This window comes from Electrophorus electricus, chromosome 5 (genome assembly GCF_013358815.1).
Source record: "Electrophorus electricus isolate fEleEle1 chromosome 5, fEleEle1.pri, whole genome shotgun sequence".
NCBI lineage: Eukaryota > Metazoa > Chordata > Actinopteri > Gymnotiformes > Gymnotidae > Electrophorus > Electrophorus electricus.
Window position 1 is genome coordinate 23,871,817 of NC_049539.1, and position 24,075 is coordinate 23,895,891.

The 24,075-nt window shown below is 42.2% G+C and overlaps 1 protein-coding gene across 1 annotated transcript; it reads left to right on the forward strand.

Annotated features, from left to right (window-relative positions):
- The first annotated feature begins 5,949 nt into the window (after positions 1 to 5,949).
- myo1ha (myosin IHa) lies at positions 5,950 to 23,589 on the forward strand. The gene is made up of 30 exons (XM_035525935.1): positions 5,950 to 6,234; positions 6,451 to 6,566; positions 7,124 to 7,322; positions 7,445 to 7,525; positions 7,955 to 8,134; positions 8,369 to 8,467; positions 8,564 to 8,677; positions 8,908 to 8,979; positions 9,389 to 9,508; positions 9,730 to 9,797; positions 10,223 to 10,328; positions 10,690 to 10,770; positions 12,024 to 12,115; positions 13,000 to 13,094; positions 13,468 to 13,514; positions 13,640 to 13,720; positions 14,613 to 14,718; positions 14,922 to 15,039; positions 18,276 to 18,389; positions 19,036 to 19,112; positions 19,202 to 19,270; positions 19,379 to 19,463; positions 19,709 to 19,871; positions 20,386 to 20,469; positions 20,939 to 21,032; positions 21,229 to 21,284; positions 21,721 to 21,856; positions 22,079 to 22,149; positions 22,632 to 22,729; positions 23,394 to 23,589. The coding sequence occupies exons 1-30, from the start codon at positions 5,950 to 5,952 to the stop codon at positions 23,587 to 23,589; spliced, it is 3,303 nt and encodes a 1,100-aa protein (XP_035381828.1).
- Positions 23,590 to 24,075: the final 486 nt, after the last annotated feature.

Consider the following 24,075-nt stretch of genomic DNA (forward strand, 5'->3'; position numbering starts at 1 on the left):
GGCCCAGCGGGCGGCACAAAGCCTGTTAGGGTTGGACAAGCATTGCAGGATTGGAGGGTGCAGGGGGCGGGAACAGTGCCAGAGGTGTGAGGTAGCCCTGACAACGCGGTTCAGCAGTGGGACGATTCCAAATGGGGAAAGATGTTAGAGAGCACGGCACATGCAGGACACCTTTTGTCTTCTAGTCATATATGCTACTAATTCCTGCATGCTCTTGTCATATACGCTCCTAATTCTTGAATGTCATGCATATATACACTTGTGGGTGTATATAAATCTTTGCACCTAATTCTGACATGTCTTGAGGTGACACTTGACACTTGACCTTAATTGGGGGAGGGAAACTCTCACACCTAATGCATTCAAACAATAGTAATCAACCTCAACCTTCAAACACCATCAGAGCATCTGATTTTCAGCCACATGTAGAAAATGCAACAGTAACCTATCTAATGGTTCCAGTTGTGCATCTGTAAACGACTGCTACTAGGTTTACTTCAGTAATATCATGGGTCCATTGTGACATCAAGCTCGACTGATGGGAGATATGCTAAAGTGTTCCTTTATTTCAGGTCCCACTGAAGTGTTCTTCCATTCCCAATACCTCTTCACTACCTGTGACCCTCTTAAACCATGCAATCCAAGAGCTGTAAGTTCAAAATGTGTGCCTCGAAGGGTTGGGTCACTTGAGGTGAGAAAAGTGACACCAGGCGTTGGTGTCCATGTGCTTCAAGGAAACTTGGAGACTGAGGAAAACAGGCTTTCATTCAGTCTGAACAGACGTTTCACGGCTGTGGCTTCCACCTGCGGGTCTACTGGGGAACTCCATTCTTGGGGAACTTTGCAGGTGCTGCAGGAGCTACCAGATACCAGTGATCATCATGGCTAGCTCAGTTGCCACCCACAAATCTAGTGACTGAGTGATTGGAGAGTGATTAGGTATTGGTGTATTTCACTAATCAAAGATCAGTAACCAGACCTGCCCACGGGCAGTGCGTCTCCCTGAGAGAGGTGGCCATGCTGGAGGGGACGCTGGCGAGGACTGGTAACTGGGTTTGGTCGGATTAGGTTTCCGCATCTTTGTGCTGCTCCCGTTATACTAGGTAGACACCCAGGTGCTGAATAAGATATGGTTGCCTGCGATTCCCCCTGAGCAGGCCATGAATGATTTAACTCTTTGGCTGGGGTTTGGGCCATCGGCGTGAGGAGCTGAGCTCCGAGACAGGTGTCTGCAACTGCCCTGCAGAGCCTGGAACAGGCCGGTTTCAGGAAAGGCCACCTCCAGAACGCTGGAGCAAATTCACTCCATGTTCTGAGGTTCTAAAGTACTGAATTTCTAAGGAACCTGAGTGGGATTTGAGGGTGTTCTGCATCACACTCAGGCATGAAAGGATTGGTTCATATCTAACATAGAGGCTGAACTCTCCAGGGGAAATTTAGGACCCAGGCAGACTTGGATATCATCCGATTGAAGATTCTGAGAAGTCACTGGTCCACACAACATCCAGCATGCAGGTATGATGGGAATAAGTTTCTGAACCTCCTGGTGTGTGTTTCATGTCATGATTCTGTGCGATAGCGCTTAGCAGCGACTCTCATTTAATCATCAGTGGCACTTTTGTCACCATGTAAATAGACGCACATAGTGGCGAAAGTTTTGGATTTCACACCTTTCACAAAGACTTTTGTAGATGCTCAGAGTGAGGTCACTTAAAGTACTAGAGGATAGTTTACAAAGTGTTATGCTAAAAATGGTCAAAGGTGATGTGCAAACCCATGTACTACATGCTGCACACCACAAAGTACTATGTTGCCATTTTATGAATGTACTGTTAGTTCACTGTGAAATATACTGAATCAATACATGTTAGGTGTAATCTTTTTGGAAGTTAAATGAATTGAGTGGGCACATAAGACTGAATGAAATTTAATACAGTAGTGTGCAAGGTTTGGATGCAGCTGAGGAGTGTTTATTGGTCACATACAGGAGATACATGAATTGATAAGTAAGACTTTTTACTGATTGAAGTTGGACAGTTGATCAAATGTCTGAACGTTCAGCTGGTATCTGAAACTTGTGCGATTTGCATGGTCCACACGGCTCTGGTATTCCTTACACTCTGCCTTGCCCTCTCCTCTAGCATCTCCTGCCCCTACACCCAGTATGTACATGTGGCAACTCCGTACAGGTGCTTCCTCACCCAAATCTGTCATCCATTTGATTGATCACCGATCAATAAGTGGCATCTAATAATAGGATTTACCACCCGCTTATTATGAGAGGGGTGTAACAGGATCCCACGGGGTACTTCAAGACATCCTATCATGGATACTCTTTCTTCTTCTTGGCCTATTTGAGGCGTAGGGTATCCTCTCTCTCTATCTCTCTCTCTTTCTCTCTCTCTCATTCTCCTTTTCCTTCTGAGTCCCTCTCTCCTTTCCTCCCTCCCCTTTTCTTTCCCTCCGATGAGGTCATCTCCACTCAGCTGTGACAGACACACTACGCTACACAGAAGAACCATCTCTTAATTAAAAGACAACAGCTCCTCTTCTCGGGAGATACACAGGACCACCTGATCTGGCAGTGGGAGGACTGATGTCATAATATAGCTTTGCACGTGCATTTCCTTGTTTGAAACTGTCGAGGATTTAAGTATTTGACCCATATTTATGCCTGAAATCTATATTCAGACAGGCTGGGTTCTCTATGCCAGCCTTGATTACTCATAAACTGGGCCTGCTGGTCTAGGTGTTGTACAGGTGAGTTTAAAATAAGAGGTCAACTCATGACGCATACAGTCTGTAGTGTGTGAAGAAACCTTTACATCTGTAGCATGGGGTTCATGCAATTGGACAGTGCAACCCTAAAAGGACGAATGTCCACTTTTTAATGGACTCCACTGAACAGGAACATGTGGACTCTCCTTGAAAGGCCATTGAAACTCTTGAGCTGATTAAGAGCAAAGTGCTGTTGTCGTGGTCGTTTTGTGCCTCTTCTCAAGATTCATGAGGCCATTCTGGTGGGAGGAACCGGCTTTTCGTCTGCTGATGTCCTATCACACTCAGTGTGTCAAACCCATAAGTATTAGCATCCCTTCTGTTTCTCTGTTCATTGTGCCCTGCCATTTGGCTCCTAGTTTTGCCTGTTCCCATATAACAGTGGTGGAGAATGAGAGAGAGACAGAGAGTGAAGTTTGGGGGTGGGGTGGAGTTCCACCCGCTCTACAATACCCCTGAGACTGAGATTGGTTCTGACATCTGAAATGGGGGACCTTCAATGATATTGTTCACCTGCCTCTTTGGCTTAGGCAGAGGGATGGGGGGGGTGCAGGGAGGAGGGGGTTTTGGTGGTGGGGGCATGATATTTTGGGAGAAGGGGGGCTATAAAGTGATGGGGATGGTGTGTGCATGTATGTGTGTGTGTGTGTGTTTGCATGGGTGTGTGTTTTTCAAGGAGTTGAAATTTTTATGGGCCATCAGGTAAGAGGAAATCACCCATTGCAGGACTAATACACACACTCACACACACACATACACACACTCACACCACCCTTCTTGAACGTTGGGGTTCAGTGGTCCATATTACTGTGCTGCTCGTAACAAGCCTCTATTGTCTGGCCTGAGGGCATTCTAAATGAGAGACACAGAGAGAGGCAGGACACAAACCGTTACGGTACTATTTAGTCTGTGCCACTGTCTCAGGAAGGCCCCATTTCAGAGAGGCACAAATCAGACAAACACAGGCCACCCCCGTCCCCCCGCCGCCCCGTCCCCCCCACCCCCTGCTCTCTTGCCCTCTCTTCTTTCTCAGTTCCCCCCGTAGCTCAAATAGGCCAAAATCTGCCCCTTTGTCCCTGGACTGGCCAGTGTGAAATTCGGTGTGACATTAAATGTTTTCTAATGAATAAATTCTGAAAGGATATGCAGAGGGAATATATGTAATGGAATGTAGACTGCATTTTAAAAGCTTTTTCATTGTCTGTCGTCTTTTTGGAATTTACAGGACAAAAAAGTGGTGCCTTTCAGGAGAGAACTAACGAGGATTGTGTGTGTGGAGGGGACCAGGAGCAGCTTTTCAACAGGCTTTCAAACATCAGATTAGATTGAATGTTCTTTTTTTTTTTTCATTGCAATTTGAAAGTCAAATAATTTCTGCTTCTCAGAACTGGAGGGAAAAGGAGACGTGCAAATGAACATAAACGAGGATCTGAAGACCCAAAACACCCAAAAAACTGGAAAATGTGACCCGTATTTCACAATTTTAGTTTTTCTTTTCACTGCAGGGGAAGTTTCTTTTCACAAAAAAAAACAAAAAACTTTTTATGATTCGCCAGGCCTTTCCAAATAAATAAATAAGTAAATAAATAATCTGATTTTATTCATTTTTAATTAATAATTTTCAGATTTAAAAAAAGGTTTACTGTACTAGGCTTATAAGGCTGTTCACAACAGTTTGAAAACTGAATAGTCTAAATAACCCCTTACAAACCCTTTACAAACATTTTACAAACCCTTTACAAACCCTTTACAAACCCTTTACAAACATTTTACAAACCCTTTACAAACCCTTTACAAACCCTTTCCCCTCCAAAGCACAGTCCACGGTTCCCCACAACAGTTCCACCATGACATGCTGACCAAAAGGTCTTTCCGGCATGAGACATTCACATCATTGCCAGTGTGGGCACTAGTCGGAGCCTGAGCAGGTGAACGCTTCAGTCCACGCCTGTGTATTTAAGGGCCACTGAACTGGAGGTGACCCGATACAGACGTTGGGCACACGTCCAGTGCCCGGGAGGCCATTCACATGGGCCTGAGAGCAAGCTGCCAGTCATCCAGGCCGAGCGCACGCGGTGTCTAATTACACCACTCGCGGCCGCAGGAGGAAAGAAAGCACTGTGAGGCGCTTTAGTTAAACATCAGCGAGAGGAGTGTGTGGATGATGGCAGCTCGATTACGTATTTATGAGAGAGCTGCACATGAGCTGAGCTGTGTGATCATTGCAGGCGGCGTCAGTTGGGAAGTGGGACACGTTGCGTGGGTGAGGTTTACAGTGGATGATGTGAACCAGTTCTGTATGAGACAATCAGTGAACCAGTTCTGTATGAGACAATCAGTGAACCAGTTCTGTGGGAGACAATCAGTGAATCAGTTCTATATGAGACAATCAGTGAATCAGTTCTATATGAGACAATCAGTGAATCAGTTCTGTATGAGGGAATCAGTGAATCAGTTCTGTATGAGACAATCAGTGAATCAGTTCTGTAGGAGACAATCAGTGAATCAGTTCTATATGAGACAATCAGTGAATCAGTTCTGTATGAGACAATCAGTGAACCAGTTCTGTATGAGGGAATCAGTGAATCAGTTCTGTATGAGGGAATCAGTGAATCAGTTCTGTATAAGACAATCAGTGAATCATTTCTGTATGAGACAATCAGTGAATCAGTTCTGTATGAGACAATCAGTGAATCAGTTCTGTATAAGACAATCAGTGAATCAGTTCTGTATGAGACAATCAGTGAATCAGTTCTATATGAGACAATCAGTGAACCAGTTCTGTATGAGGGAATCAGTGAATCAGTTCTGTATAAGACAATCAGTGAATCAGTTCTGTATGAGACAATCAGTGAATCAGTTCTATATGAGACAATCAGTGAACCAGTTCTGTATGAGGGAATCAGTGAATCAGTTCTGTATGAGGGAATCAGTTCAGCTGTTTCACTAGGAATGAATTCTGTCCAGTTGTGCAAAGTATTTGCAGTCTGTGTCTTTTCTGATCCTGATAGCCTTATAATGTGCAACAAAAAAAGCAAGCGTTCTCCGATTATCGTTCAGTTATGCACATTTGAGTTTTACCTGCTGTAACATTCCTTATTTGGTTCTCCCAATAGCTAGCACCTTTCCTCCACTGAACTGAGTTTAGTGAAGCCGTGGAGACACTGAACTATGCAGTGTTACGCCCCTACAAGACCAGAACGCAAGAGCCCTGTTGTCAGCCAATCATATCCAGCCACACAAATCGTGGTCCAACCACGTTCGCTCTTCAATCAGCGATGTCTGTTCTCTGATTGGCAGAAGGGAAAAAGCAAGCTGGGTCTGCGGGACCTGGAGGGAGCGCTCACGGCTCGAGACAAAGTGGGCGTCCAAGACCTAGTGCTGCTGGATGCCCACAAGAGTGAGGGGGCAGTCCTGGACAACCTGAAGACACGCTTCTCAGTGGACCTGATCTACGTATGTCTGAGAGTCCAGACAACTAATTCAGTCCAGGGAATGCTTCTCTTTTACACCACTCTCGTTACTAAGCCTGCTAACTGAGGTCAGGCGTGAGCACGTCAAACTTTAATTAATGGGCAGTTATCACATGTTAAAATATTGTGCGATTTTTAAAAGCTTTTTAAAAACCTCTTTCATCCTTATTTTCTTTTTTCTCTTTTTGTCTCTTTCTAGACTTATATTGGGACTCTTCTGATCTCAGTGAATCCATACAAAGAGCTGGATATCTACAGCAAAAAACACATGGACCTCTATATGGGGGTTAACTTCTATGAGCTTCCACCTCACATGTAAGTGTGTGTGTGTGTGTGTGACTCCGCCCATACTGATGACCCCCTCCCCAGCCTTCTGCCCCATCAGTAACTAGCCCATTACCCCGTGCTTCCCACACAGTCCCTAAGGACCCAACAGCCATCTACATTTTTGCCTTGCCCTGAGTCTCAACACACCTGGCCTAGAAAAAAGAGACATCAAAATGTTACTCTAGAGCCAACTGTAAAACTGAATCTGTAGTGGATTGTAGAATTTGCTCTAGATTCGACTGTAGAACCGAGTCTAGAGCAGACTGTGGAACCGAGTCTGGAGTAGACTGTAGATCCAACTCTATATCCAAATGTAGAATGTACTTTAGAGCAGACTGTGGAACTGAGTCCAACGCAGACTGTAGATCTGTCTCTAGAGCTGCCTTTAGAGCTGCCTTTAGAGCTGACTGTGCTTGGCTAAGGTGGTTCTTTACAAAAGAAGCAGAACAAAAACTGTTATTGAAGGCTGATGCATGGTAATACTTTTCCACGTTCTCGAGTTGCTGAGATACACAACTCTCCACCTCCGATTCCTCCACTCGCAGCTACGCATTGGCTGACAACGCCTACCAAACCATGCTGACAGAGGCCAACAACCACTTCATCCTGATCTCGGGCGAGAGTGGTGCGGGCAAGACGGAGACGACTAAGAAGATCTTGCAGTACTACGCTGTCAGCTGCCCCAGCAGCGCCCTGCTGGACACCGTGCGTGACCGCATGCTCATGTCCAACCCCGTTTTGGAGGTCAGGTCATCAAAGCCCTGCTGCCTCTACACACTCCATCAACCTTTAAACATGCAGCAGTGTGCTGGAGAATTCTCCAGGACATTAGATTATTAACGGTGGTCTTCTTTTTTGCTCATCAGGCCTTCGGAAATGCCAAAACATTGAAGAATGACAATTCTAGCCGCTTCGGGAAGTACATGGACATCCAGTTTGACAGTCAGGTTGGGACTGCTTTTACAAATTTCCCACTGGCACTTATTTTATCATTCCCTTGTTGTCTGTCTTTGTTTCTAGTATTATATTGGACCACATGCGCTGTCAGATATTAAGACTAGTGTTGGACTAAATGGAGATTTCTAATGGCTAAACTCCACAGATTATCTTATTTAGTCGAGCAGTACCTTTAACCTGCATCTTGAAAACTGTTCTATCAAAGGGGTGGTTTAACTGAAAAGCTTAAACTGGCCAACAAATAGTGAAAGCTAGTAGTAACACTGAATTTTGCTGGTCCAAAATTCCCAGGTGGGTGCTGGAATAAGACTTTACACATATGTACACCCCTACAGCTCAGGTCTTTTTGACTGGTTGTGCAGTGTCTCCCCTGCTGGACACAGAAGACCCTTTGGGCAAATTATCATTTCCTGTCACAGGGAGATGCCGTGGGAGGTCACATCCTCAGCTACCTGCTAGAGAAGTCCCGCGTGGTCCATCAGAATCATGGCGAAAGGAACTTCCACATCTTCTACCAGCTGGTAGAGGGGGCAGATGAGGACCTGCTGAGACAGCTGGGTCTGGAGAGAGACACAGAATACTATAACTACTTGGCACAGGTACTCTGGCCTACGCCAGCCGAGTCACCCCAGCTAGGTCACCCCGGCTGGCTCACCCCAGCTGGGCCACCCCAGCCAGCTCACCCCAGAAGCCAATTTTTTCCTTCTAGATTGAAGATTGGATAGATCAGATTAGATTAACTATTGAGGATTTCTGGATTTTCTGGATTTAAGCAATTGAAAAAGTGATTAAGAGAAAAGAAGGCATTGCAAAACTGCTCTGTGCTCTTGTAGGGAGAGTGTACCAGTATGAAAACAATCAACGATAAGAATGATTGGCAAACTGTCAAAAATGCCCTCACGGTCATCCACTTTGATGACAGTGACATTGAGGTGAGAGCATGTCATAGTGAGTGTATGTGTGTACATACATATAGTTATCCATTTAAAAATGATACCTTCTTTATCAGTTGCCTATTTCACCTGTAGCACCTGTTCGGGATCATTGCAAGTGTCCTTCACCTGGGGAACATATACTTTGACAGAGACTTCAAAGGCTTCGCAGTGCTCAACTCCAGCCCAGAGCTGCGCTGGGTATCGAAGGTATGATGCTGTCACAAACCCCGGCAACCAGCCAATCACATTCCCCATATGTTGCACAGTGAAGTTTCTAGTAAACACATGTTACACATTTTACTAAGAGCATTGCTGTTATAATGAAGCTTCGCCCAGGGCAGGCATCCATCACACACTCTGTAACAGAATGGTATAAAACTGTTTGTAAGAGCTTTTGCTTTTGTTGTATGTGGATGTGTGTGTGTGTCTGTGTGCAGCTTTTGGGCATCCACGTGCAGGTGCTAACCAAGGCCCTGTCCTACAGGAAGATTGAAGCCAAAGCAGAGGAGGTAATGCATCTTTTCTCACCCCGCTTCTGCACTACCATCGCTGGAAGCTGATTTTAAACTGAGACAAATGGTCATGGTTTAAACAGCATTGCCTTAGGTGGCAAACACCACCTCCTAAAAAAGAAAGATTTAGCTTATGGACTGCCATCAGACATCATGTGATAATACACTGCATGCTCATTTCACACAGATTGCCATAGTGTATTAAAGTGGAGCAAAGCTGGGGATTGGAGGGTGTGGTGTAGTAGGGTGGGGTGGAGGAGGCTGTGGGGTAATAGAGCCTGTAGAGGAGGAAACTGTGTATTAGAGTGGAGTAGAGGAGGGTATGGTGTAGTAGAGTGGGGTAGAGGAGGCCATGTTGTGGGTTCCTTGGTTTGCCCTGCTCTTGGATGCTGGTGTCCTGTCCCAGGTGCTCTGCCCCTTCACTGTGGACCATGCCATCTACGCCAGGGATGCGCTGGCCAAGGCCATCTATGGACGTACCTTCACCTGGGTTGTCAATCACATCAACGAGTCGCTCGAGAACCAGGTCAGGAACAAAAATTAATTAATAAATTAATTAATGGGAGATTTTTTTTGAGAGAGAGAAAACAGCAATAATTTTTATGTTCTTTAAATAGGTTCTGCACTCTAAGTGGCCTTACACTATAATCTTTTATTTAATACTGACTCTGGTCTAAGGAACTACTGCTCTAAGTGTGAGATCATCATACTAAAATCCTAATTTTGTGTTTTATTACTGATTTTCAGGACCCTGCCAGAAAGACTGTTATTGGACTACTTGACATCTATGGATTTGAGGTCTTTTACGTGAACAGGTACGAGTTGGGAACATTTTTTTGTCCATGGCTTCTGCTTGTCCTGTGCTTCTGCTCAGCAATGACACTGGTCTGTAGGTTGCCATGTCAATACATTTGATCACCATAGCTACCTCAAAATACCCCATTACAAGGTTATTGAGTTATGCAGCATTTTCCAAATCCCCATATGCATTAATAACTATTAGCATGATAATGAAGCACAGCACTTGCTAATTAGAGAGCTGATATGTGGATGCACTGCTAATATGGCATATGAACCCCACAGCACTCATAACTGAGGACAATGTGGCACAAAATGTATATAGAACAGTATAGATCATTTTACATTGCACAAGATGTCACATATACAAGTGGTGTGCGCTTATGTGTGTGTGTGTGTGTGTGTGTGTGTGTGTGTGTGTGTGTGTGTATGGACATTTCAGTTTTGAACAGTTTTGCATTAATTACTGCAATGAGAAGCTCCAGCAGTTGTTTATCCAGCTCACACTGAAGGCTGAACAGGAAGAGTATGAGGCTGAAGGCATTGAGGTAAAACACAACTCATTACTGCAGCTTTAATACACACTGACATCTGAACAGGAGAACTATGAAGCTGAGGGCATTGAGGTAAATCAAAACTCCTTACTGCACCTTTAATGCAAAGGGCACTGAGCTTAGGCAAAGCTTAGGCTTAGGTGTCAGTTATATTAATCTATATTCATGACTATATGGGAAGATGTAGAAGTGTAGCCTTAATGTAACAATGCTAGGGTAAATAGCACAGTACTTTTAGTCTGTATTTGATTATTCTCTTTCTTTCTCTCTCTCTCTCTCTCTCTCTCTCTCTCTCTCTCTCTCTCTCTCTCTCTCTCTCTCTCTCTCTCTCTCTCTCTCTCCATGTGTGTGTTAGTGGGAGCCAGTACAGTTCTTCAATAATAAAATCATCTGTGACTTGGTGGACGAGAAACACAGAGGAATTATCTCAGTGCTGGTACAGTAATATTGAGGATGCACTAATATTATCAGTAGTACAATGACACTGGAGATGCACTAATACTGTCAGTAGTACAATGACACTGGAGATGCACTAATACTGTCAGTAGTACAATGACACTGGAGATGCACTAATACTGTCAGTAGTACAATGACACTGGAGATGCACTAATACTGTCAGTAGTACAATGACACTGGAGATGCACTAATACTGTCAGTGGTATAATAATGATACTGTAGGCCACTGTATGTTATCAGTTTTATGGTAATACTGCACACTAGTTAAAGCTGGTCTGTGCTGGTTCAGGCCCCAAACCAGAGCAGCCCCTGAGCCTGGTTTAACTTAAACCAACAGAACACAGTCAGAGGCTACTGACCTGCCATTCACATCAGCACTCAGAACTCAGAATCTGATAACTGATCTCTCACTCTGACAAAATTCCAGTTTAAGCAGTAATTGCAAATTCCAGTTTAAGCAGTAATTGTGAATCCCAGTCTAAGCAGTAATTGTGAATTCTGTGTGTGATCAGACATTTAGCACACTGCAGAACATCCATTAATTAGCGACTTTTTTCTTTAAGAGATTTAACAGGTGTGTGCACTGCTGGAGCTCTGCAAGTCGGAACAGTGCAGTAGTTAAAGGGTTAATTTAATCTAAGGCAGGTGCTCCTCTTAGTTTTAATTAAATCTAAAGCTATCAGTCCTGTTAGTTGTGTTTATTCTAAAGCTATCAGTCCTGTTAGTTGTGTTTATTCTAAAGCTATCAATCATGTTAGTTGTGTTTATTCTAAAGCTATCACTCATGTTAGTTGTGTTTATTCTAAAGCTATCACTCATTCTGGTTGTGTTTATTCTACAGCTATCACTCATGCTGGTTGTGTTTATTCTAAAGCTATCAGTCCTGTTAGTTGTGTTTATTCTAAAGCTATCAGTCCTGTTAGTTGTGTTTATTCTACAGCTACCAGTCCTGTTAGTTGTGTTTATTCTACAGCTATCAGTCCTGTTAGTTGTGTTTATTCTACAGCTATCAGTCCTGTTAGTTGTGTTTATTCTACAGCTATCAGTCCTGTTAGTTGTGTTTATTCTACAGCTATCAGTCCTGTTAGTTGTATTTATTCTAAAGCTATAGTCCTGTTAGTTGTGTTTATTCTACAGCTATCAGTCCTGTTAGTTGTGTTTATTCTAAAGCTATCACTCATGTTAGTTGTGTTTATTCTAAAACTTCATCGCTTCTGTTGTGTTTGTGGTTAGGATGAGGAGTGCATGAGGCCAGGTGACTCCACTGACCTTACGTTTCTGGAGAAGCTGGAGGAGAAAATGGGCCACCATCCTCACTTTGTCACGTGAGTCTCTCTCTCTCTCTCTCTCTCTCTCTCTCTCTCTAGCACACATACACACACACACACACACACACACACACACTCACTCACACTCATACACACACACTCACTCACGGCACAAACTCACGCACACACTCACGCACAAGCACACACACACACGCACATGTACACACACACACACACACACACACACACACACACACACACTCACACACTCACACTGGGAGTATTTTCCAAGCAGTGCTGTTCATGGAACAAAAAAAGGAAAAAAAAGAAACTAAGAAAAAAATAGAAACTGATAACAGGGAGCCAGAACATGGTACATAGAACATGGTACATAGAACGTGGTATATAGAACGTGGTACATAGAACACAGTACATAGAACATGGTACATAGAACGTGGTATATAGAACGTGGTACATAGAACACGGTACATAGAACATGGTACATAGAACATGGTACATAGAACGTGGTATATAGAACGTGGTACATAGAACGTGGTACATCAAACATAGTACAATGACCAGTAACAAGACAGGAGAAACACAGTGCTCTACATACTCAGACTAACAAGGGCTAATGAGACACAGGTGAGTCTAGTAAGGGGTGGAGAAAACGAAACAAGGGGCTAGACCAGCAACAGAACCAGATAAAAGGAACACATGATATTTTGCTATGTCATCAGAGGAAGGGCAATAACCTTGGTTAACTGCTTCATTATGGAACCCTCCAGCATTGTAGGTCTCCAGAAGCATTTTTGGATGTCCTGGAATGTTATGCAGGCAACACCACCAATCTGATGCAGGTCTGATGGGAGTAATCATCTGTCAGGAGTCACTGTTTTCAGTAGTATTCTGATATCTGTCATTCTCTGACTGAAATCCAGACACAGGCTGGCCAATAAGAAGACACGTAAGACCCTGGAGAGGGGAGACTTCCGTCTCCTACACTATGCTGGCGAAGTGACCTACTGTGTCGTGGGTGAGACAGCTTTGTCAAACACCAGAATAAATACCGAGCCACAGGTCCTGGGTGTAGGTTTTAAAATGTAATGCATAATTGTTAGAATAGCTTCATACATTCTTTAAAGTGTATAGTGAGTGACATTGTGGGTCACTCTGGGTCATCTCGCATTATAAATAAAAATAAGTGACAGGGGAGACAAAGCATTATTATTTCTCTGGTCTTAAGGAATAGGACCTTTATTTCCAGAGTAAACTATAATTGTTCTTTAATGTACTTCCGTTTTCTTTCTACTGACGCATGGAAGAATAATATCAAACACTGACCATAGGCCATGTGCTCAGCTGCTGCTCATTTAAGTAGTTCTGACTTGATTTATTTTTCTTGTTAGGCTTCATTGACAAAAACAACGATCTGTTATACCGGCACATCAAAGAGGTAAATGAACCTGAGAGAGCTGGCTTGGCTTGCTTGGAGAAAGCAAGATGACTTCACCCAGGACACACAGCTGACAGTGGTAAATGGGGCTGAAAAGATTCTGTGTGTGTGTGTACGTCTGACAGGTGATGCAGCAGTCGAAGAACTCCATAGTGCAGCAGTGTTTCTTGCCCGATGAAGGGGACGGCAGGAGGAGGCCGGAAACGGTCAGGTGCTGGGCGGAGCTATGCCGTGGAAATAGCCAATCACAATTTGGGGGCTGACCCAAAGATCGGCCACTGAGGCTATGAGCTTTGCGGTGGCATCAGTGGCAGTGATCTTTAGTGTGAGGTTTGGAAGAAGAAGAAGAAGAGGGAGACCTACAAATGCTGAGAATGAAATAGGAACTCAGGTTCTAAATAAAATAACACATACTCACTATACTCTATACACTGTACTCCCTGTCTCTCCTCTCTGTCTTTGTATGTAACAGTACCCACCAGTTTTATAATCTCTACTAAAGATGATTCTTTAATCAAAAGTCACAGATTGATGGGAATTATGCAGTATTACAAGAACATCTAATAAAGAATGACTTGGCCCTACACCATAGATTGGTCCATAGTGCGGGTCATTCTGGAGTGGAATAGGGAGTTTAGAGGGGGATTCTTGCTTCTGGATATTGTAATATGGTGATAGATCTTAAACACCACTTAAACATCACTTAAACTGAACTACAATTAACAATATTGAACTGAGCAGTAAATAGTAACTTCTGCTACAGGGTCTCTATATTCTTGTGATTTATCAATTTTAACTGTATACAATCCTAATATATATAATCATATGTTATTGTTTAAATCACTATATTTGTATGCCATATTCCCATATTGCTCCTCTCCAACAGGACCATCTGTACTACTAGTGGTGATATAAGAATTACATAAGAGTTCCAATGTGTTGTGTTCTTCATTAGGAATTCAGGGGTTCTACCTTAATATTGCTCAGGACAAACCAGAAATGAATAAAGCACCTGAACCTGCGATACATCGAGTAGAACAACAACCAAATGCAAGTGAACTGAATCAAAGTGATTCAGCCTGTGAATCGCATGTGCAGGTGGCGACTCAGTTCAGGAGCAGTCTGCAGGAGCTGACGGAGATCCTGATGGCTAAGGAAGCTTGGTACGTGCGCTGCCTTAAATCCAACGACAACAAGAACTCAGGTGAGACCTCCGGGCCAGCATACAAAGACCCTCCAGTTCACATGTGCGCCACCTGTGAACAGCAGCCTGAGGAAATATCAGCATATTAATTATACTGTGAATAATGTACAAAGGTACAAAAGTGTATAAATACATGAATATGAAAAGTTAGGACTTTTTAAAAATACATTTTCTCTCCCTCTCTTGCTCGCTCTCTTCTCTAGGCAAGTTTGATGATGCGCTGGTGAAGCACCAGGTGAAGTATCTTGGGCTGATGGAACACCTGAGAGTTCGACGGGCCGGATTTGCATATCGGAGGAGATATGAGGACTTTTTGAAAAGGTAGTCTGGCACACACCTTTTTCAATTCTGTTCATCACAACCAGGGTTGGGCAGTAACGGAACACGTAACAGTGTTACGGAATCAGGATCCTGAAAAGGGAAAATGTATTTCATTAAAGTTACAGAGAAGACTGTCATTAGGTTACATTACATTAAAAACATGGTCATTACTATCAGGATTACATTACAGCAAGAATCATCACATTAAAAACATGGCCATTACTATCAGGATTACATTACAGCAAGAATCATTACATTAAAAACATGGTCATTACTATCAGGATTACATTACAGCAAGAATCTTCACATTAAAAACATGGTCATTACTATCAGGATTACATTACAGCAAGAATCGTCACATTAAAAACATGGCCATTACTATCAGGATTACATTACAGCAAGAATCGTCACATTAAAAACATGGTCATTACTATCAGGATTACATTACAGCAAGAATCATCACATTAAAAACATGGCCATTACTATCAGGATTACATTACAGCAAGAATCTTCACATTAAATCAAATGAACAGTCACATAATCAAATGAACAGTTCTTTGTGTCAGTGGCACTCCAGAGGTTTTTCATGTCCAGGGAGTCCCGATGGGGCCACTGCAAATCCTGGTGTGGCACACAAAAAAAAAAAAAAAAAATTGCAGACTAACCAAGAATAGTACACACTGCGCAGTGTCAGGCAGGAGGAGGGGTCAGAGTGTGATGCAGTGTGATGCAGTGATACACTTCAAATGAACTATTGTAAAAATATACATTATTGAATTAAATCGACAGTACCTAATGTAATATATCAGATAGAAACATATGCAGCATGTGCATATATATATATATATATACTCTCTCTCTCTCTCTCTCTCTCTCTCTATATATATATATACTCTCTCTCTCTCTCTCTCTCTATATATATATATATATACTCTCTCTCTCTCTCTCTATATATATATATATATACTCTCTCTCTCTCTCTCTCTCTATATATATATATATATATATACTCTCTCTCTCTCTCTCTCTATATATATATATATATATACTCTCTCTCTCTCTCTCTCTCTCTATATATATATATATATATATATACTCTCTCTCTCTCTCTCTCTCTATATATATATATATATATACTCTCTCTCTCTCTCTCTATATATATATATATATATACTCTCTCTCTCTCTCTCTCTCTCTCTCTCTCTATATATATATATATATATACTCTCTCGCTCTCTCTCTCTCTATATATATATATATACTCTCTCTCTCTCTCTCTCTCTCTCTCTCTCTCTCTATATATATATATATATATATATACTCTCTCTCTCTCTCTCTCTCTCTATATATATATATATATATATATACTCTCTCGCTCTCTCTCTCTCTATATATATATATACTCTCTCTCTCTCTCTCTCTATATATATATATATACTCTCTCTCTCTCTCTCTCTCTATATATATATATATATATATATATACTCTCTCTCTCTCTCTCTCTCTCTCTCTCTATATATATATATATATATATACTCTCTCTCTCTCTCTCTCTCTCTCTCTCTCTCTCTATATATATATATATATATATATATATATACTCTCTCGCTCTCTCTCTCTCTCTCTATATATATATACTCTCTCTCTCTCTCTCTCTCTCTCTATATATATATATATATATATATATATATATACTCTCTCTCTCTCTCTCTCTCTCTCTATATATATATATACTCTCTCGCTCTCTCTCTCTCTATATATATATATATACTCTCTCTCTCTCTCTCTCTATATATATATATATATACTCTCTCTCTCTCTCTCTCTATATATATATATATATACTCTCTCGCTCTCTCTCTCTCTATATATATATATATACTCTCTCTCTCTCTCTCTCTATATATATATATATATATACTCTCTCTCTCTATATATATATATATATACTCTCTCTCTCTCTCTCTCTCTCTATATATATATATATATACTCTCTCTCTCTCTCTCTCTCTATATATATATATATAGATGAGGCAAGTGAGGCCTGCAGATCTTTGGATGTTGCTGTGGGGTCTTTTGTGACCTCCTGGATGAGTCGTCGCTGCGCTCTTGGGGTAATTTTGGTTAGCCGGCCACTCCTGGAAAGGTTCACCACTGTTCCATGTTTTCGCCATTTGTTGGTAATTGCTCGCAGTGTGGTTCCCTGGAGTCCCGAAGCTTTAGAAATGGCTTTATAACCTTTTCCAGACTAATAGATCTCAATTACTTTGTTTCTCATTTGTTCCTGAACGTCTTTGGATCTCAGCATGCTGTCTAGCTTTTGAGGATCTTTTGGTCTACTTCACTTTGTCAGGCAGGTCCTATTTAAGTGATTTATTGATTGAGAACAGGTGTGGCAGTAATCAGGCCTGGGTGTGGCTAGAGAAATTGAACTCAGCTTTTCAAAGATGTGATAAACCACAGTTAATTTATGTTGTATTTATTTATTTATTTATTTGGGGGGGGGGGGGGGGGGGGGACACTTTTCCACACAGGGTCATGTAGGTTTGGATTTTTTTCCCTTAATAATAATAACCTTCATTTAAAAACTGCATTTTGTGTTTACTTGTGTTATCTTTGTCTAATAACATGCAAAAAAAAAAAAGATATCAGGAAGGGGGCAAACACTGATATATATATATATATATATAAAGCCTCTGGGGGGGTCAGCGATTATATAAGGGTAGTTGTGACCCCCCCTGCCCTGTGTTGTCTCATTATAACAGCATGAACAATGAATGTGGCCTGCATTTATTAAAAGGTTTAAAAAATGCACCATGCATTATGTTCTTGTTCAGAGTGCTTCTGGGGTATTTTTTCTGATTCTTTCCCTTGCAAATTCTGACTAGAAGAAGTTGTGCATTTGTGTGATCTTTCTGGTGCGATTCATGCTTTTCTTTGCCTTCATTAACACGCACGACACCACTTGAGTGCTTATAGTTTTGTTGATCATGAACTGGGGATTTGTTTCATGTGGATACTAAATTTGATTATGATCAACACAGGATTTTATTTTCCAGTGTTATCATGAGGTCATCAGTAATCTTTAATGTTTAAAGTAAACTTCCCAACTCTGATTATAACATTATAGTATAATGTAATAACTCGAGCATCCAGTAAGGAATTGTGTGCTAATGTTAATAATGCCCAAAAAATGGTTCACTATGAGGGCTCAGGCATGTTGTAATGTTGATCAGGTACAAACCATTGTGTCCACACACTTGGCCGCATTGGCGTGGTGTCCCCTCTGAGGGTGTGGAGAAACTCGTCCAACACTTGGGCTACCAGCCTGATGAGTACAAAATGGGCAGGTAATACACAGTTACACACACACACACACACACACGCACACACATACATACACACACACACACACACACACACACACACACACACACACACACACACACACACACACACAGACAGACACAGTCTGGTCTGTCAAGTATGTTACATGTCATACATGTATGCACACACCAAGACAAATTCTATGAAGAAATAAAGTGATTCTGATTATCATACTGAATTCATAGTAAGTTTAAACCTGTGCACACAGCTGTAATGAAACAATTGCAAGATTTTAATTTTTAAAAATCTAAAGTAGAAACAGTAACAAAATATAAAATAATTAGGAACAGACTGTTGTACTTTCACAGCTGAGGGGAGTAACCATTAAGTGTTTATAATAGTGTTTATAATAGCTTTGTTAATGAGTCACAGGAGTTTTATAATCAGAAGAGGTGGAGGTGGGGAAGTGGACACACCCATTATAAAATGTGTCCTTCTTTGACACCAAAGTTTAGACTCAATCAGTCAAGGTGATTCTGGTGTCAGTAATCCAGGTAGTGCAGGCTTGCTCTAGGACTAAAGGAAACACTTATTTGTACATAGAGAAACTGTGGCAGTGACCTGGATTTCATCTACTGTGATTTATTTTACATCTCTGTCATTTTTCAGGACTAAAATATTCATTCGCTACGCCAGGACGCTGTTCGCCACAGAAGATGCTTATGAGATCTGTAAACATGAGTTGGGTTAGTAGAGTTCAGTCAGATAACTGATTACTGACTTTGATATTCATATTCATATTCATATAAATAAGTTTTACATATGCATGTTGCAGTTGCAAAGATTCAAGCAAAATACAAGGGTTACCGAGCTAGAGGAGAGTTCATAAAGCAGAAGGAAGCAGGTTAGTGACGAATCATCTGGACCTGACATATTCCCCTAAAGCGAGACTCCAGATCCTGTAGATCCTGCTTTTAAGACACTGTGATGAGTTGAATTTTCCTCCTGTCAGCTACCAAAATCGAAACATGCTGGAGAGGAGTTCAGGCTCGGAAAGAAAAACAACGGCGAGAGTGGGCTGTCAAAGTGATCAAGCAGTGAGTGGAGGAACACTTGAAATAAAATACAAACAGACACCAAAGGCATCAACGCTAATCAGATTGTACTGGATGCTCACACCTGCTACTGGAGATCTTGGTTCATAAAGCTCTAATTAACTGGATCAGGCATAAGATCAGGACTGGAACTGAACTCCAGGAGCAGGGCTGGTCGCGTTTACTTTAAGAGGAACACTAGTGAATTTGCATCTGATCTGTTTTTGTTTTTATCTGTTGTTTTACAGATTTATTAAGGGATATATAACGCGAGGTCAGGCAAAAACTACAGACAATTCAGAGTACCTGGCCTTTGTCAGACAGAGCTACCTCATGAGGCTGAGAGACAATTTACCAAAGACAGTTCTGGATAAAAACACATGGCTTTCCCCTCCACCTGTAATGACAGAGGTAAAAAGATCTAATGAGCATCTAATGGCTTCTATCTATATGTAGCAGCTTTGTTTTTTAAAGAAGGATTTACTGGCCATACTGGTTCAGTACCTCAGAGTCTCACAATATGATAATGGGTGGGCTTCTGCTCTAATGGCTTCTTGTTTTTTCTATTCTAATACACCTGATTCAAGACATGCTTGATAAGTGCCTGTGCGAGTTGACTCAGGCATGATGGAGTAGGCAAAACTCTAGACTGTGCTGCATTGAGGAGGGATTTTATATTCCTGATCCCACAGTCCCGAGTGTTCCTGCTCGAGCTATGCATTTCTAAATCCCAGTTCCTGTTTTTGTGACAGGTTCCTAGAAATGTTCTAGAGCTATTGTGATCAGGTCATGTTCCAGATCAACATTATAGACCCTACTACACTACATGCCCTTTCTGGAGAGATTTTCCAGAACTATCCTTGAGCCATGCTTTAGAGCCCTGTTCTAGAGCCCTTTTCCTGGAGCCCTATTCTTGTACTGACAGGCTTCAGAGATTCTGCGGCGACTGCACTTGCGCTGGATGGTGAGGAAGTACGTGCGAGGCCTCACACCCCAGAGGAAGGCCCAGGTACCATCACTCAGCTACCCCTCTTCCTCTCCCTCCTCTTCCTCTGCTCATTCCCCATGAGGCCAGGCCACAATAAATTGGACTAGGAATACTGGGTTTGGTGATGTGTTTTTTCCTGGCTTGAAACCTAAAGGAACATGTCACCTCATCACCAATCAGAATCAGTGGGGACACTGAGTATTAAGCTCAATAGTCAATGCTATGTTCTTGTCCTTTGCATTTCTGGTTGAAGTCTGTCTTTAAGCTTGGTTACTCAGTGCTGGGTGCTGATTTAGTTCAGCACTACACTAATAAGGCCTTTTAGAGTGCATCTCCAAGCAGACCACAAAAGTCATTTTGAGGCTAAGCTCAGTTTCTGCCTTAAAAGGTCATACATCATTGCTCTTTGATGACTTTCCTACATACCTCATGATTTAATCATTAGGTGACTGTTTTAATGTTAATGAGACAATGACTTCTCTTCTGCTAGCTGCAGATAAAGGTGGTCACCAGTGCCATCTTTAAAGGCAAGAAGGACAGCTACCCTCAGAGTGTTGCCATGCCTTTCATGGACACCAGGATCAGTAAGTGTTATCATCTTTATCCAAACATCATCATAGTCATTATAGACTCCAGAAGCTCAGATGAGGCTAAGGTATATTTGAAAAATTTAGCTTGGTCTAGTCAATGCACATTAATCCTCCATAACCATTCAGTCTAGAGTTTGGCCTTATTGTTTATTTAATGTTCACTATTGTGTGTCTGTTCTCTGCTGAGCAGATGAGCAGGACATCAACATACGAGTCCTGGAGATGGTTCGCCACGAGCGTATCAAGGTTTGTCATGATGACATGAACTTATAACTGCAATTTACAAATGTTTGGATTGCCTTTTAAACATATATACTGGAAACATCTTTGTTTATCTCAGGAAACATCTCTATTCATCTCTTTGTATACTTCTGCTTGTTGATCTCTTCTTGGGCTCACACACTTTTCTCTCACTCTATCTCTTCATCTGTCTCTCCATCTCTCCATCCCTCTCTTCTTCTCTCTTCTTCTTGGACTCACACACTTGCTCCAAGTTTTCTCTCACTCTCTCTTCATTGCTCTATTTCTTCATCACTCCCTTTTCATCTCTCACTCTCTTTATCACTCTCTTCTCTCTCATCACTCTGTCTCTCCCCCCTTTTCATCTCTCTCTCTCCATCTCCCTCACTCTGCTATATCATTCCCTTTTTTCATCTCTTTCTCTCCGTCTCTCCCTCTCCAGTACAGCGTTCCCGTGGTGAAGTATGACCGGAACGGCTTTAAGCCGAGGCCGAGACAGCTGCTCCTGACCCAGGCTGCGGTGCACCTCGCCGAGGAGGCCAAGCTCAAACAAAGCATCAGCTATGCTGCTCTCAAAGGTGACTCGCAGCGGCACGGCGTACCTGCCACACAGTGTACCTGCTGGGTGCCTCGTCATTTCAGCACCCATCACACCACGTCCATTTTCATAAGTTTGTGGCCCTTCCATCTTGGATTATAGAAAATGAGCCATGCTAACAGATCACCATTTGTGCTCATTTGCTGGCATTTGTCAGTGGTGTCCTATTTCTTTAATGTGTACTCTGACAATGTGCTCACAGGTGTTTCTGTCAGTAATCTGGGAGACACTTTCATGATCTTCCATGTTGCTTGTGATGGACCCAAACAAAAGGTAACGAACAAACCATGTACTCAGAGTCAGTGTAGACAGAGCACACACTCACAGTATGGAAAGAGCACACACTCAGTGCTACTACCTAAACATCAAAAAGATTTATGACAAAATCCATTTTAAATGTGTTAAACCCCAAGCCAGACAAGAAACTCAGACTCAAACAATACAGACCTTACATGAACCTGTCGACTCATAACGCTTCCCAGATCACTACTTGCATACTGGCTGCTGTACTTTAACTACTGATCCACTGATTCACTGATTTACTATTACACCAGCTCATCATTCCCATCAAGTTTAAGATGATGTGTCAAGTAGGGAAAATATTAAAATCTGAAGGGCAGGGTGTCTTAGGACTGGGAAACACTGTTACAGATATAAGAACAATATGGCGTAGTACGGTTACTGTGAGTGGAGTCAAATGATGAAGTGGAAATGGACCAATTTTGGAAATGCCCTAACAAATCCTGCTTTGTCAGGGAGGTGTTGTGCTTCAGTGTGATCACCTCTATGAAGTTTTGACCAAACTCAGCTTGCTTGCAAACAAGCAGAACGCCATCAAAGTGCTCCAGGGAAGGTAAGGAGTCTGACATCACTTCCCATCAGACACAGAACATTATAAATATGACCTGTGGAACTTAAGATCTACATAAAATGCATATTAATGGGTTTTTTTAAAAAACAGCCATAAAGTAGTTGATCAAATTATGTGTTATTATCTGTGGTATAAGATAATAACTTGATGACTAATTCCTTGTGCTATGTAACAGTTACTATTACCTCTCTTCCTGGAAATTTGTCCTCCTGCAGAGTTTAGTTCAAACCCTGAATCTACTGATCCAAATACTCAGTCTCTTCAGAAGACTCTGATTACCTGGCTCACGTGTATGAGGTCTGGGATGGAGCTAAACTCTGCACATAGGCAAAGTTCTCCATAATGTGATTCACTGTTTCCTGACTGCTTCCAGACTCAGTCCTCAGGGCCACTAAGCAGTCTACCAATTTTAGATGCAAAGCATTTCTTGGAGCTGTACTGTAACTCGCACATGGATGGTTAACAAGCTGGAAATTGTCCACAAGGTGGCAGTGTCACCAGTGGTGTTTAAATGATGTTATTTTGGTTACTAAATCCCAGCTTCCATCATACAAGCAGTTATCCGATGCTTTTGATTGAAGCGCTTCCCAGAACACCGGGTTCAGAAACACTGGTGTAGTGAACCTATGTTTCACTTCTCTTCCAGTATAAAGTTTGAGATCCATGGAGGAAAGGAGAACGTTGTGGACTTCAGCACAGGGCAGGAACAAATGGCGTACAGGGACAAGAACGGCCATCTGATGGTGGTGAGTGACACGTCCTCCCTCCCAGATGTTGTAGAGGAAGACCCAATGTTCCCTGAGTCGTGCAGACATGCAACACAGAAGCTCACACTCTTCTAGGCTCTGCACGCTTCTTTGTTTTCACTCCTGCCCCACCTGAGGCAGGTAGTGAAAGGCTTTAGAGCTGAGCTGGCCGGATTAGATGGGCTGGGAACTGGAACAGAGTGATCATGCGAACTGTTCTGGGAACTGAACTGATCTAATGCACGTTAACTGCTGTCACCTGCAGTGTGACTGCGCAGACTGACGTAATCTGTCTACCACAGGTCACACCACGGACGAAGTCTCGATAATCTGATGAGGGAGGAGGACCCACCATTACCATACCAGCTTTCACAAATGCACAATCACAAAAACACTTCCTCAAACTGATACAGGCTGAACAAATCGCCATTATGATTTGTAACATACATCTCTGGAAGAGGGTGTTCACAAGACCCATTTGCTATTGACTACAGGACAATGGTGAAACTTTTAAAAATCATGTTAGCATTTGTACAAACATCTCTACAGTGTACAGATTGCATTAATTTCTAAATGTTTTAA